Source organism: Humulus lupulus, chromosome 3 (genome assembly GCF_963169125.1).
Source record: "Humulus lupulus chromosome 3, drHumLupu1.1, whole genome shotgun sequence".
In the NCBI taxonomy this organism is placed as follows: Eukaryota; Viridiplantae; Streptophyta; class Magnoliopsida; order Rosales; family Cannabaceae; genus Humulus; species Humulus lupulus.
In genome coordinates, this window is record NC_084795.1 from 13613067 (window position 1) to 13625628 (window position 12562).

At 33.3% G+C, this 12562-nt stretch overlaps 2 protein-coding genes across 2 annotated transcripts; one reads left to right on the forward strand and one right to left on the reverse strand.

Moving 5' to 3' along the window:
* The first annotated feature begins 3041 nt into the window (after positions 1 to 3041).
* On the forward strand, positions 3042 to 7573 carry LOC133822155 (protein neprosin-like). The gene is made up of 7 exons (XM_062254398.1): positions 3042 to 4064; positions 4171 to 4257; positions 4344 to 4562; positions 5331 to 5495; positions 5920 to 5973; positions 6063 to 6209; positions 6984 to 7573. The coding sequence occupies exons 1-7, from the start codon at positions 3627 to 3629 to the stop codon at positions 7359 to 7361; spliced, it is 1488 nt and encodes a 495-aa protein (XP_062110382.1). The 5' UTR covers positions 3042 to 3626; the 3' UTR covers positions 7362 to 7573.
* Positions 7574 to 9844: 2271 nt separating this feature from the next.
* Positions 9845 to 12562, reverse strand: LOC133822156 (large ribosomal subunit protein mL101 (rPPR4)-like). Its single transcript, XM_062254399.1, has 2 exons — positions 12055 to 12562; positions 9845 to 11671 (listed from the first exon to the last, which is right to left on the reverse strand). The coding sequence occupies exons 1-2, from the start codon at positions 12277 to 12279 to the stop codon at positions 10427 to 10429; spliced, it is 1470 nt and encodes a 489-aa protein (XP_062110383.1). The 5' UTR covers positions 12280 to 12562; the 3' UTR covers positions 9845 to 10426.

Consider the following 12562-nt stretch of genomic DNA (forward strand, 5'->3'; position numbering starts at 1 on the left):
ATTTTGACTATAACTATGAATAAATTTAGTTATAATTTTTTTAACTAATTAAGGTATTTTTTGAACTTTAACACACATATTATGGGATCTGAAAATACCAAGTTTTCTTCTATTTTGCATAATGAAAAAAAAATCTAATGATGCAAAATTACTAGACTTTATAGGATTAATTTTTCTTGAATTATTTGACATAATCGCGAGTCTATTTATAGCTGTAAGGTGCATTTATCAAGTCGAGGTTAGGTTAGGTCGATTCAAAATCAAGTAGAATTTCCCCTTACTATATATGTCTACCTAAATTTGACATGAATCCTCTTTTTATACTCGAATATGTTAATATTCCAAAATTAATAAGTTGTGTTTAGCCATATGCAAAAAATAAAAGGATGTGCATTAAGAGCTCAAACTCATTTTTTGCAAGAGAAAGAGAAGAGATAAAACAAAGGAAATAGATCGCTCAAAATTGAGTACTTCAAAAAATAAGTAACAGAAGTACACACTATTTCTTGGCACAATGGAAAAGAATTTCACCACTCCCGTGTCAAAGGACTTCAACCTATTTTTTTGTCACCAAACACTAATGGATATTCAAAATTGAACCATTCAATCCAATCCAATTCGTAAAGTATTTGAAGTTGTATTTATACGTATAAGTGCATGAATGAAAATTTTACTTCAAACAAAAAATAGAGCGAATCACTAAAACTAGAACACTCAAAGAAATAACAGTATCAATATCAATAGATCAATCAGTGTCTTAACCGTGGTAGACTTGTCCTCATCATAAGACGTTAAAGAAGTACCAACCATGATAATAATACGGATATTATAATATGGAAGGTTCTGTACGTATAGTTAGATATCAATTATTTGGGGGTGGTTGGTTGATTAAAATTGTATCATATATAGTCAAATTAATTTACTTTTTATTAATTGGCGTTGTTCTAGTTCTACAGCAAAGTCTATCTTTTCTGGTGAGGAATAAAATGAATAAATGACACTCTAATTTCAATTGCTTTATATATGCATGCAAATTATTTCAAAAAATAATCAAATGGATTTAATTAAATTGAGAAATTATTAAATTAAGACGCGTTGGTGGGTCGATTTTTTCCTGGATTGGCTTTGTATTATTTAGGTGGCGCCAGAGGTGGGTAGGTGCAGAACTTTCTATATATAAGGACTAAAGAGCAGAGTGAAATTTATTATTAGATTTTTTTTAAAGAAAAAAAGAAAGAAATTACGAAAATTGGAAAGAAAAAGGTGACTGCTAAGGCAGTGGCTAGCATCATTGCCAGACCCCTAAAAAGAGATAACTTGTTAGGGATCATTCTGGGAAAAGCTACTTAACCCTTGATGCCCACTAAATATCAATTATATATATATATATATATTAAAAGTAATAATTTCTTTTAAGGAATATGTTTATGATAAAAAGATGATGTTATTGTTTATGGAATTTATTCTCTAATAGGAAATCCATTCACTTATCTCATCAAAATTAAAATTTTGACATTTCCTTTTACTACTAGAGTTATCAGGGAAAAAAGTAAATGTTTCTCAGTCTCACTCACTGTTTATCTCAGAAGTGGAAGTTGGGTAGTCATTGTTGAAAATTATTTGTTTCTTTCACACATGTCTTTCAGTTTTGTAGCAGTATTTTTCTAGATGATGAATTTAATGCTAACACTATTGGCAGTCTTTTAAATTCATTAAATGTTGAACAAATAAAAAATAAAAAGCCTTTGAAATTTAATCAATTTCTTAGAATACTCTCCCAACATGTCATCTAAAATAGAGCATTTTCTAAATTTTTAAGTATTAGTCCAAAAAAAAACTCTTTCATTAAATGTACTATATATTATACATATTTTTTTGTTGCATTTGCTACAATGCTAAGCTACATTTATAAAAACACCATTCTTCAAAATAGTTTTTATTATTAACTCCTCTCCCCTCATGTTACACGTTCAACTTTTTTTTTTTTTTTTTGTAGAAAATATTTTAAATAAATTAGATATAAAATAGGGAAAAATATTAGCAATGTATATTAAAAAATTGAATAAAGAGGTTATTGTGACTTTTTTTTAGAAATTGGTAAAAATGACATCTTTTTTTAATTGATTTTGCACTTTGCCTACTTTTGATAATTTTTTGTAAAATGACATCTATCTAAAATTCGACCAGTTGTCTAAATTTTTCGACTAGCTGTTTTCAAACAGCCAGTAAAAATTTTTAGAAATCATTTTGCAAAGAATTATTAAAACTAAACTAGAGTGTAAAAAGACTTTAAAAATATGTGATTTTGCCAAAGAACCATTTGTTTTAATGCATGGCTGAATTAGATGCATGCAACAGAAAAACTCGATATGACCTTACAAAATCTATTTGATTAGGGTTATGTAGCAAAAATGTAAAAAAAAAGAAATGAAATTAAGGAAAGCTAGCTATAATTATTCATATAATGATAATTAATTAAGTATAATAAGACCTTAGCTTGTTGACGTAGCTGCTTATGAAGAAAAAAAAAATCAAGATTGAGCCCCATAATGCGCATGAGAGACATGCATGGATGTGTGTATAAGCATGCAGTTGGTGCACATAACCAGGTTGCGCGTGCCAAGAAGCCAATTTCAGAAATTTGGCTCACTTGCACAAAACGACACCCTTAAAAAGTTGTAGTTACTTGGATAATAATTCACATTTTTATTTCTTAATAGTCCAATTTTGACCAAATAGATCTATCTATGTTGCTGAATAGAGATGGCCCCATCCAATGAACACTTACTCTTATAAGTAGTTATAATTATATATATCTTGACTTGTATATATATTAAGCTCTTTTTAACTATACAAGTCAATCTTTAATTTCTTGTCAAATTATCTAAACCCCATTATTTTGATTTCTTCAAATAAAATAAATGAGAGATTAAGAATGGTAAAGAAGCTCATGAAAGTGGGTTGGCTTTAGTTTTTTATTAGAAGGTAAAAATTTGAAGAAAATGAAGACTGAGTAGCTGACACAAAGAACATCTAGGGAAGTGAGAAAGAGAGAGCTTAAAGCAAAGAACTTTGGAAACCCAGAATCAAGTGTAATTCCCATCTGTCCTCAGAACCAAAGTAAAGAATAACTGATATGAGTACCATTTTGCCCTATAAAATTAACATAAAAGCTAAAGTTTCAGTCTTTGTATTGGAGACTGGAAACATAACCTTCTCTCTCTCTCTCACTCTCTTTCTTTCTCTCTCCTCTCTCCAATATTTTGTTTCACATTTAAAAATTCGAGCATGATTTCCATCACTACCCAGGAAAGCATTTATAGCTCCACACCCACATGTATAAAACTTTAAGAAAACCCAACCCCATTTGGCGATTATTTTAATCCGCTCATGCCCAGAAGTTTAAGCTGTCAGAACATAAAAACCAAGGCATTAGAATAGAAGAGAAGAAAGCTTCGAGAGAGTGAACATTGAGAGAGAGAAAGCAAAAGGGATCGAAGGAATCAAGGAAGTGTTTATTCTGGGGTACTACAAAGAAGAAGTAGTAGTAGAAGAAGAAGAAAAAAAAGGCTTTGGAAATGGTGAGAGAGTGATAGTGAATTGGGTTTTGGTTTTTTTCCATAATAATGTATTGGAATATGGATTTGGTTATTGGAGGTGAATTATCATCGACAAAATCTAGGAATACATGCAAGTTTTGTACTTTCGATCACAGAAGAAGACAACACCAATGTACACAAACAGAAAAAGCTCCAAGGAAACAAACAACACCAGCAAAATCCTCAAACATGGCTTCGAGTTGGTGTGATCAAATCTCACCAATTCCAACCATCAACACAATTCTTCTTCCAACTCTTTTATTATTCTTTCTTCTTGTTGGTTCAGTCCATTCTTCTTCTTCTTCTTCCTCCTCCTCCTCTTCTTCTTCTTCTTCTTCAAAACTAGTTGACCAGAAGCTTTCGCAAGCCAATCAAACTCTCCGGCCGGAACAAGAGTTACTCAAAATGAAGTTCATAAAAGCTCGTCTCAAAAACATCAACAAGCCTCCAGTCAAGACAATTCAGGCATTTCTTTTTCTCACTCCCACTTTCCCTGTTTTTAACTCTGTTTTTCTTTAAATTTGACTATAATAATACTGAATTTCTTTCTTTGAATGTTTGGTGATTTCAGAGTCCAGATGGTGATATTATAGATTGTGTTTTGTCTCATCAACAACCAGCTTTTGACCATCCTCAGTTGAAGGGACGAAAGCCATTGGTAATACCAATAATTCAATTTCAAGATTTATATAAATTGAAGTGATAAATTGTTTGAATGTTAATTGAATATTATGTATTGTGCAGGATCCACCAGATAGGCCAAAAGCTCATAAAGATCATCCTAATAGTATGGACTCAGAAAATTATCAGTCATGGAGCTTGTCAGGTGAATCATGTCCAGAAGGAACTATTCCAATAAGAAGAACAACCGAGCATGATATGCTAAGAGCTAGCTCTGTTCGAAGATTTGGAAAGAAACTTAGAAGACATGTTAGAAGAGATTCAGGCAGCAATGGCCACGAGGTTAGTCCTTAAAATTTTCAACTTTTTTATTAAACTCCCATGAAAACATTTTTTAATTAATGTATAGTAAGTTCATCCTTTAATAGACTTGTTAAAGAATTCAAAACAGACTTGTTAAAGAATTCAAAACAGTACATAGATACAGGTTACATCCAACTACTTTTTAATTCTTTCAATTCATCCTCAAATGTGAACAAGTAATTTTACTTGCTTTTGTCATGTTCTTCTTTATTCTAATTTTTTTTTAAATAAATATAGATTTGTTCTGGATAATCCAAGTACATCAAAGTCAATTTGAATAAAATCATTTTTTTTTTATTTAAAAACTTATGTTTTAAATGAGATCTCCTATTCCACCAAAATAAAAGATGTAGTGGACACATTACCTAGGTTAGGCACTACTACAACTGTTCCTTATTTTACTCCTCAAAATACAGTGAGATTTCTCTTCTTGGTAATACTAAATGCAAACTTTTATGTTGGCTGTACTACTCTACAACCATAGTTTGCTTTGCACTTATTTCAATGAAATTCTTTTCTTTTTCTTTTTCTTTTTTAATTTCCAAATCAATATTCTTCAAACTTTCACTATGATGAGGACTCAGAAGCTACCAAAATATTGAGTATACCTGTATACGTACAACATACCATTAATTACATTCAACTATACCAGAAAAAAAATCAAATGATCAAATTGTGTGTTACAAACACAAATATATATGTATATATATTGTTGGTGGTGTAATTAAGATTATTTGGTTTGGGCAGCATGCAGTTGGGTATGTGAGTGGAGAACAGTATTATGGGGCAAAAGCCAGTATAAATGTGTGGGCACCTCGAGTTTCAAATCAATACGAATTCAGCTTGTCACAATTGTGGGTCATTTCTGGTTCATTTGGTGATGACCTCAATACCATCGAAGCTGGTTGGCAGGTATAAATCTATATATATCATGCTTTTTAATACAAGCGATTTTTTCGTAGGTGCTTGCCCTCGATGCTATCAGAGATCGAATTGATTATAGAAATATGAGTTTAATTAGTCGATTTATTAGTGAACATGGAAAGATATCATCTAAACGAGTGAATAGATTGACCTTAAAACAACAATGTACATTTTATCTAACAACCACTTTGGATATTTATTTTTTTTATTTAAAGCTCGTCCCTTCCTTTCCTACACTTTGGTGGTTTTAATTGCTTGATATGTTTTAGTATTTAAGAAGAAAACATTTAAAGCAGTTGTTACCTTTCATTTTCATTTTTTTGTATGTATATCTCTATATTATTGTGTATAATATAGTCACAATATAGTAATTAATTATTGATCATTATCATTTAATTTGATTTTTTTTCAGGTTAGCCCAGAGCTGTACGGAGACAACTATCCTAGATTCTTTACTTACTGGACGGTAAGTATAAAAGTACATATGTAATTAATTAACATATAATTTCATATTAATAAAAGTTTAATTAAAGTAATTATTATTGATTTACACAGACGGATGCATACCAAGCAACTGGTTGCTATAATTTGCTATGTTCAGGCTTTGTTCAGACAAACAGTAAAATTGCTATTGGAGCTGCAATTTCTCCAACTTCATCTTACAATGGTGGACAATTTGATATTAGCTTATTGATTTGGAAGGTAATTAATTATTTATCTCAAAATATGAGCTTATTCACAATTTAATTTGGACTAATTAAAATATTTTAAGAGTCAAAGTTTCGGCCGTTATTTATACAAATACTATTGTGTAACCAAGAACTTAATTTTGGGTGCTTTCCGGCTACGTACTTCAGTTAATTAAATATTCAAATTTGTTAATCAACAAATTAACTTTGAATTAAAACTCCATTTTCTACTTATATTCTTTTGTTCAACACTAAACGTTGCATATATAAATATATATATATACATTACAACATATGTGCGCATGCATGACTATATATATATACAAAATTCCAAACAATTATTGGACAGTAATTCTCATGCTTTTCTACTCTGCAAGATTCTCTTCCCTTCTTAGCAAAAGAACTTCCTGACCAATCTTCCTCACTGTGAATGCTTTTCCATTATTATTATTATTATCTTTCCTGCTTTCACAACATATATGCATATCAAATTTCCAAAATCTTCAACTTTACTACAATGGAATCACTTTTTCTCATCACAACTTTCTTTTTTTCCTTTTTCCTCATCATACTTGGCTATTGCTTTGTCGAAATATATGATAATTTCTCATAATAATAAATAATGGTAATACCGCGTGTATCATGAGAAGTAGTAACTAGCAAGGCAAATGAATTTATCATTATTTTTTTTGTGTATATATAAAAGCAAAAGAAATTATTAAAGTTGATACAAAAAAAAATATATACTAACAAGCTTTATTTGTATCAACTTTGTTGTGAATGATAGGATCCGAAGCATGGAAATTGGTGGCTTGAATTCGGGTCGGGTGTACTTGTCGGGTACTGGCCTTCGTTTCTATTCACTCACCTAAGAGACCATGCAAGCATGGTTCAATTTGGGGGTGAAGTGGTAAATTCAAGGCCTTCTGGTTTTCACACAGCCACCCAAATGGGAAGTGGGCATTTTGCAGGAGAAGGCTTTGGAAAAGCTTCATACTTTAGAAATTTACAAGTTGTGGATTGGGATAACAGCCTGGTTCCTTTATCAAATCTCAAAGTATTGGCTGATCACCCAAACTGTTATGACATACAAGGGGGTATTAATAATGTGTGGGGGAACTATTTTTACTATGGTGGACCTGGAAGAAATGTGAGGTGTCCCTAAGGGAAGAAAATGGTATAGATGTGGGTTTTTTTTATTATTATTTTAATATATATTTTTTTAATGTTAAATATATAAATATAAATGTTTTATTATTATCATTAATTAATTGTTAGGTCAATTGGTTTGATCTTTCTCTCTAGATCAATGGGTGAGTTGGGGTTTTCCAATATTTATTTTTCCTTTGTTAATCCAATATTTTTCTTCTTTTTTTTTCTTTCTCCCCCCTCAACTAACAGGTGATCCATTAATTTTTACCACCATTGGGGATTTGTGTATAGTTGGAAAATTAAAAGAATAGTGAATACATATCTTGTGATTTTATTGGTTTTCTCTTTTGTATAGCTTTTCCCCATAAGAAGAAAGAAAATCTCATTTCATAAACCGCAACCCAAGTTACTTCCACTGGTCAAATTGTCCCCAAATATATTATATGTTATTTGAAGTTGCAGCCAATTCCATAAATTTACTTTTTTATAACCTGACTCAGTCAATTAAATTTACACACATGGTAATGTACATCTAATTAGATGATGTCACGAATATAATGTGGCACAAAAAATGTTGTTAATTTCCAACACATTGAATATGAAAGTTATTACTTAGCCACTCAACAATAACTCTTCAATTAGAACAAAGTGATTAACAAAAAAGTAATACTATTAAGGGGACAATGTTTCGTAGCTAGGTTTATTAAATGATGATCATTTGCATATATTATACGGGTCCCAATAAGTAATTACCAAAATGCATACTTAATCAAGAGAAAGAGAGAGAGCTTACTTGCCTTAGAAGATAATAATGAAATCAAGTTATAGCTAGCTAGTACCACTATTAATTTCCCAGCAATTATGAAGAGAAAATTAGTGATAATACACACGAAAAGAAGTAATAAATAGCCATTAAGATGTGATATTTAAGTTTTAAAAAAATTAAAGTGTAAAGCATTAAAGAATAAAGATATGAATATATACTTGGTGGCACTGGCAATTAATTGAGAGTAGCAAGCCTTGTGCTACTCAATACTTATGGTAATGATAACATTTGGCGGTCATTGGTTTGTGTTCCCACATGAAGTTGTCCCTAGAGATATCAAATATATATATATATATATGCATGTTGATTATACATCTATCTATCTATATGATTAATTTTCCCAACAATCTTTTTCTTAAAGTATACTTTGTTGCCCAATAGGAATGCCTATCATATTCAATATTCATTTTAATTAATTACCTATACTTAACTTCAATCATCAACACCATTAGCGACCACGTCTCCACGATATCAGCACGTCTTTTATGATAACATGACCTTAAAACCTTGAGAATACTTTTTTAGTTTTTTCAAATATTTTGCTAAGATTTCAGGTAATGATTCATTCAATATCCTAATGCTCCGCTATTTTTGGTTATGAGAACGAGACAGTCTATTAAACAAGAACACAAGACATGGTTCGGTCAAAAAAAGTTGTCGTGGACCGACCACATATGCGGAAACTTATTTTTACAGCTCAGCGTTGAATTTTGTAACACGTCTCACTCTGACCTGACCCTTTTTAGTTGAACTAAAATCGACCCATATAAATATACGAAAGAAAAAAAAAAATCCCACGATGGATTTGGGTACCTCTTAAATGAAAGGCCTAATCGTCCCAATTGAATGAGTGACTGACACTATTACGTGATGTGGGGACCTTTTTGAACTCAACACATAGCTTAATTTAACATAAACAAACAAACTAGCTGACTACTCCTTGTCATGGAGCTTAGGATAAGATAGTAATCTAGCTCTCTCGATGTTGGGTTAGTTGGTCCATTTTCGAGTGATTGATCACTGTTGTTATGATTTCCATCAAAGAAATTCACGACAAGACGACAACCTTAGGAACTGAGCAAACCCTTTTCAATATATTCATTGGCCTTCGGTTTAGATTGTACAGGTTTTAGTTTCCTTAACTCAATAGCGGGATTTGGCTCCAAACACAAGGAGTCAAAAAGACCACAAACGATATTGAACAATAAACACTAGCTTTGCTTTGAGTCTTTGACTTCTTATTTTGAGTCATTGGCATATATTTCTTCGAGCTATCTCTTTCGGCTATGTTAAGGGCAAAAATAAATTTGCATGTTTGTGTTTGAGCCATAGATAACTGTCTGCTTTGTTCGGTCATGGACAAATTTTCTTATGACATACTTCGACAACTTTTTTACCTCAAACAGACTAGGAGTACTAGACTCGACAATCACTTTTAGCACAAGGCCAAAAAAATATGTTCCCTACTGCTGATATCAGTTTATTGTCATTTTGTGCTGCTTTGCATTATCATAATCCTAAACATGACATCAGCATATTCTATTCTGTCACGTTCAGCTTCAACATGCCTGTGAGGGTACTTGGCTTCCAATTTTGTCGTTTGGATTTTGCTTTTAGATTGAATGGTTTGAACTTTGGTTATACTTATTCCCAACTCAGAGAGAGAAAAAGAAAGAAACAATGTGGAGGCCCAATCAACGTCAGCCCCACCAAACCAAATATCATTGAAAAATTACATGCAGATAATTACAAGACAGGATGATCTAAGCATTAGATTCTACCAGACATTGCCAAATGCCAAGGCAGTCTTATTAACGCCATACCACTTAAGAGCATAGGGATAAAAGTCACTGTAAACGAATGAGACAAAAAATTAAACTTGGCAACACACAAAAACTAGAAAAAAATGTTTAGCTTAGTATTAAGAGTTGGACTGGTATAATTGTATCAAATCGTTTGACTATGTTCTTTTGATTAATGATCATCCCACATGCCTCGTCCAAGGGCCACAAGACTGGACCTTGATACTTCCCGACAATGATAACCTCTTGCCGCAGACAGCTTTAACCTTGCTCCTATAAAAAATGGGATACTTGGTGATCGAGGGCGAATCATCTTCACTTTAATGGAAAGAACTTATTACTCAATGGGGCCTTCTCCTAACAGGGTACATCAATCTACTTAAGAAAACTGGCACATTCTTTAGTCACGGGAGTCTAAGAGAATGATAAGCAGAGATTTTGGAAGAAAAATCACTCCACGCATATTGACTCAAGCAACTTCTTACTGGCCTCACCCACTTCTACATTCTCCATTTTCAACCTACGATGCATCACCTGGCTTGTCCTTCCAGCAGCAGCATAAATCCTTATTAATGATTCGAACACCTCTACCTCTAAGGTATCTACAACCTTCTTCAAAAGCTCCAGAAAACCTTCTGCGCCATCTACATCTTTCTCTTGCTCAAAATTCTGCATCAAAGCATTGACAATATCAGCAGGTGGAATCCACTTCTCACCATTTCCTCGGCCAGTGGAAACTGCATTGCCAACGCAGTCAACTGCTGATTCAAAATCTCCATTCTTCAAATAATAATCAAGAAAGATCTCCCAGGTTTTCACATTGGGTTTGGCCCCTCTTCGGCGAGCATGTTCCTGCAGCTCCAGAGCCTTGTCTAGTAAACCGTCTTTAGCATATGCTCCAATAATAGTATTTGCAACACGAATATCATAAGTTGAGCACCATGATTCCCATTCCCTGAAACATTTCTCTGCCCCAGGTAGATCATTTAAATTAACCAACACTTGAATCATGTTTAAGTAGCTTACATTTGCAGTTTTGGGAAAAGCCAATCTTAGAGATCGCCATATACGATAAACTTCAAGAAGATTTCCTGTTCTACCATATAATGTAATCAGGAACTGAAAAGCAAAAAGATCCTTGTGTGTGTTTTTCTTCTCCAACTCCTTGAGGGCATTTTCTGCCTTCTGAAACAAGCCAGCATTAACATAAATTGATGCTAAGTTGCTATATGTCGTCCAATCACTGACAACTCGGCCATCCCTCTTCATCTCATCAATAACCCTTTCAACCCCAGAGATGTCATTGACAGCAGCATGAGCCCGCATCCAGACATTATATGAAAATGAATCCAGCACAACACTGCTAGCCTTCATTTCTTGTATGATGGCAGGTATTTTTTCAGGCTTCCCTGTTTTTTCATAAAGTGTCATTAAGCTATTGTAAGGCATGGAGCTTAGAGGAAGATTGAGTTCCTTCATCTTCTCCATAAGAGCTTCAGCTTCTTCGGTCATCAATTCCTTGCAGTAACAATTCAGTAGTGCACCATAACACAGATGGTTCTTTGAAGATTCAGGAAGATCAACAAAATAAGTTTCTGCAGCAGGAATCCCCCTAGCTTTAGCAATTAAATCAAGATGAATAGCCTGATCACTGAGTGTCTTATTCGTTCCCCTTTTTGCCATAGTTTCCGAGAGCTGTTATATAAATAAGTTTACGAAGCACAAAACTTGATGAGGAGCTAAGAAAAGGGTCTCAAACCATTCATATTTTTCCTCCAAATAAATCATTTCTATCCCGAACTAAAAGACAAGTGAACCCAATTCTTCATTACAACGGTAATATATCTTAAATTATTGAATCAGTGACACAAAGGTACATTGAATAGACATTACAATGCATAGTCTTCAGCTTAACCTTAAACAATACCAATGTGCATTCAGTTTAAGGATCCCACCAAATTTCGTTACCCCAATTAAATTTTTATGCAGAGAGTGGCTTCGAAAGATTGCTCCAATTCAAATAACACAAAGATACATACGTATACATTAGATGAGATCAGAGAATTGAGAAAACATACTTTGGTAGCGGGGCTGTAAAGCTTTCGCTTGCGAAGCTTCTTGAGGGTATCATCAACCTCCCATTTGAACACTCGCTTTCGGCTCTTGAGGAACTGATTGAGCTGTTGTCGAACACTCACTTCCGAGCTTCCATCTTTGAAGAGTCTCTTGTACAAAGCTTCGTCCAAATACTTAGTCGAACGCTTCGTCACGCTCCTGCTACGCCCCAATAGCTGAAGCGCCATTTCTCTCTATCCCCACTTCTACTTCAAAAATTAGGGGTTTGCTGTGTGTGATGAGACCGAATTCAAACCCCTGCTGCCTCCCAAGCGGGACGAAGACACTAGTTGGAACTGGAAATGAACTCCGGGCCTCCGATTTGGGCTTAGTTATGGGCTACCAAAACACGGATCTCTTTACCTTTGGGCTTTTCGTTAACCGGGCAGCCAAAACATTGGTAGAAAACTGAGCCTCTTAAAATGGGCCCAGTTTAACCAATATAGGCCATTCCCTCACAAAGCCTTTGTA

What these genes read in the sequence shown, in the direction of transcription:
- LOC133822155 (XM_062254398.1), top strand. Translation starts at nt 3,627, where the DNA reads ATGTATTGGAATATGGATTTGGTTATTGGAGGTGAATTATCATCGACA. An exon ending in CCATCGAAGCTGGTTGGCAG is followed by an intron (nt 5,496 to 5,919) that starts GTATAAATCTAT and finishes ATTTTTTTTCAG; the next exon opens with GTTAGCCCAGAGCTGTACGG. An exon ending in GATTCTTTACTTACTGGACG is followed by an intron (nt 5,974 to 6,062) that starts GTAAGTATAAAA and finishes TGATTTACACAG; the next exon opens with ACGGATGCATACCAAGCAAC.
- LOC133822156 (XM_062254399.1), bottom strand. Translation starts at nt 12,279, where the DNA reads ATGGCGCTTCAGCTATTGGGGCGTAGCAGGAGCGTGACGAAGCGTTCG. An exon ending in TTTACAGCCCCGCTACCAAA is followed by an intron (nt 11,672 to 12,054) that starts GTATGTTTTCTC and finishes TTTATATAACAG; the next exon opens with CTCTCGGAAACTATGGCAAA.